The sequence below is a fragment of the Etheostoma spectabile genome, chromosome 24 (assembly GCF_008692095.1).
Source record: "Etheostoma spectabile isolate EspeVRDwgs_2016 chromosome 24, UIUC_Espe_1.0, whole genome shotgun sequence".
Taxonomy (NCBI): Eukaryota; Metazoa; Chordata; class Actinopteri; order Perciformes; family Percidae; genus Etheostoma; species Etheostoma spectabile.
In genome coordinates, this window is record NC_045756.1 from 3893445 (window position 1) to 3896672 (window position 3228).

General features: G+C 39.6%; 1 protein-coding gene across 4 annotated transcripts in view; it reads left to right on the plus strand.

Annotated features, from left to right (window-relative positions):
- The window catches only part of zranb3 (zinc finger, RAN-binding domain containing 3), a 78593-nt gene that overhangs the window by 45772 nt on the left and 29593 nt on the right, over nt 1-3228 (plus strand). For all 4 annotated transcript variants that reach the window (XM_032506789.1, XM_032506787.1, XM_032506788.1 and 1 more), the window contains exon 15: nt 1254-1408. In XM_032506789.1, coding sequence (XP_032362680.1) covers nt 1254-1408 — 155 coding nt within the window. The remainder of the gene's footprint in view (nt 1-1253; nt 1409-3228) is intronic.

The following is a 3228-nucleotide window of genomic DNA, read 5'->3' on the forward strand; positions in this document are numbered from 1 at the left end:
CCCCCATTAGCAAGCCAAATGGACACACACACACACACACACCCTCTCACGAACACACACACCTTCTCACGAACACACGCACAGACAAGGCAGACAACTGGCCGCGCGAAGTGATTTAAGGCAAGTATTATCAGAGTGTTATAGGTCATTGTCTAAATGAAGCGTGGTCGAGCAGTGGCGGTCTCATTTCCACCGCCTGACCTTTTCTTGCTTGATGCTGGCAGGATGAGCGAGCTACATGGCTGACATTAATGACCTGCTCTCTCTCTCTTTTTCTCTCCATCTGTGACTGTCATTTTATCACTCTCTCTTTCTTTCTCTTTCTTTCTCTTTTCTTCTAGCTGCGTTTCCATCCTGTGAGAAATAAATTGGGAGGTTTTTGTTAAAGAAATGGGCTTTCTATGGAGCTGCACAGTGTTACACAACTTTAAAGGCACAGTTCAGCATAACGGAAAATATCCTTGTTAGCTTAAAGACCAATGGAACCAAACACCTGTGTTCAATCAATCATCAAACTAGACGGAGGTGTTCAGATTACGACATGTCTGACTGAGTCTGCCACTCAGTGTTGTTGATCACAAATTAGCCTGATTCTGCAAATACATTGCTAATCTTTTTACCTAATACGTATTCTGAAATTTGGGTTAAGACCAGTAACCAGCATGGGGTGTGTGTATCCAATCAGGTCCAATTTTGAGAAACTTCCTATCTTTCTTCCATGCTCATGTCTGTCCACCATTGACAATGTGGCACATTCAAAATGATTGCTGACACGGCTCTTAAACTCACTAGCTAAAAAGACAAGTGTAATTTAAGATATAAGTCATTTTAAGAGCTTATATGCTGCTTCTAGAAATTTCAAACAGGAAACATGTAAGGTTGTTGCTATATCAACTGGTGACGGCAAGCTAAATTCACTTTCCTTCATATTTACATAAAAAAATGTCAAAGATAATTAAACGTTTTCATTTCAGAATCTAATATCAAGTGTTTGAACGCAATAACGCTAAGTACTTTTTTCAAACATGCACTGTATATGTAAACACATTTAATGATCTGCTACCAATGCCATTTCATCCCAATATTGTGCTCTGTATAATAAATCTGAAAAGCTGCTGGAGTTTAATGTCTCTGCTAGTCATTGCATCACCAGAGGAGCAAACAAAGGTACCAATAAAGCTGTGAAAGCCAATAATGAGCCAATAATATATACTCAGTGAGATATTAGCCAGCCTCTTCCTCTCTCCCTGCAGACGGGAAAGCTGCAGCGTGTCTGTCTTCTGCTGCGGATGCTAATGACAAGGATGAGGGCAATGATGGAGATGATGCCTGCGCCGCCCATCCCATCTACCCAGGCCTGCAGTTCTGCGCCAGCCAGTACACAGACAGAATATATCTTTACTCCAAGGTACCACAGCCACTGTGAACGTTTGATTATGCAAGTTGGAAAAATTATTAGACACGGCTCCTAATGGGACCAGAGATGTACAATAGATTTTGCTGGCTTCTATTTAGTTTCCCTTAAGGTTGCATAAAGGTAGTGATGTAATGTCTTGTTCTTCAGTTTCGGCCAGTGTCACTCTGGTCCTTTCTCTACATTGGAAATTGTCGTTTTTTTGGTCCTCCTAAACTGCCATACAACACCTGAGATTTGCAACCATTGCAAGCATTTTTGTCGCTTTGACTTGCAGTTTGCAATGTCTACACTTAGGATTAGGTATCTAGTTTAATTTCCCATAAGTACACACAACAGGTAGTTTTTTCATTGTACTGTTTCAAAACCCTTCACATTTCCTTTAGTAAACTGCATTCCTGCCTGAGGAGATGACCAGTGTAAAAAAAACTAAAAAAACTAGCATGTAGGCGTGCTCACAGTATTTGAAGCTGGGCCAAGAGGACAGAAAATACCACATAAAGAAAACAAATATCTACACACTTTTTGTTGCCTTGAGGCCTAATATGAAAAATTAAAAAGGGTTTACTGAGCATTACTAAAAGCCCCGCATACTTCCACTTAACTAAAAATATTGTAGTTTTTATCTTTTAATCAAATTAATTAATTTAATTGTGATATTTTCATGAATAAAATACGTGTGGCCACATTCACAAATGTGACATCACAAAGTCACCCTATTCAAAATGCTGTTGGTTGTAAACACAATGTGCCCAGCAAGTGATGTGTTCAAAAGTTTTAATATCCTAAGCAAAGGCATGTAATGTATCCTTCCATTCAGAGAAAGCTAAATGTCATATATTTATGCTTCCCCTGTCCTTTTAGTGTAAAACTGTGTGTGATATAATATGTTAGATACTGGGTATTGAACGTACTAAAGTGCAAACACATCAGGACTGTCAGAAAACCGAAGCCCTTTTTACTTTCTAAATGAAAGTCAGAAGTCTAGAAGTCTCTGATGTAACGGTTTTTATTTCAGGTCTCAAGGCAGTAACAGCTAGTCAAACTGAAAGGGCATGTAGAGTTCTGGTACCCACTTGATGTTTTGTTCTTCACCAGCTTGTTTCTGTCAGATTCAACTGAACAGTGAACAAACCATAATTAATTCCTTCTTTTTCTTGAGTGGGAAGTCTCAATGAGATCAAGATCTCTTCATCAAGATAGAGCTGCAAACAATAATACTGTTAAGGAAATTTGAGACGCATAGTTCTATCATGCTTTGCCAATTAGCGCACGGAACAGATGTGAGAAAAAAATTACAGGCAACATTAAGAAAGTCAAAGTTTAAGATTGAAATTAATTGTGATTGAAAAAGCTCAAATTATTTCAGTTACAAGTTGCACTTTGATGAACTTACTCTAGACTTGAAAAACATGCTATATTATATCATTATGGATTTAGCACAGTATAAAAAAATATCATGATTGAACAACCTTAATGCATGATATTAACATTGATTGCCTCATGTCTATTACCATAGGAACAAGAGGCTCTTTGAGTAAGTTCACATTGTTTTTTTCCTCTTTTCTCTGAGATTGATTGAGCCCTTGTGGTAAAAGAGGAAAGAGAAGCTCTTCAAATCCAATTAAAGGCCCTGACACACCAACCTGATAATCGGCCGTCGGACAGTCTGGCGAGGTCGGTGACTCGAGTCTGATCGGTGTGTTCCGTGCCGTCGTCCTTCCGGAATGGTCCGGAGGGGCCGTCGGCCTTCATGACATGGCCAACCTGACATGCTTGGTCAGAAGGCGGGCACTGCCGGCAGTCGGACTCAA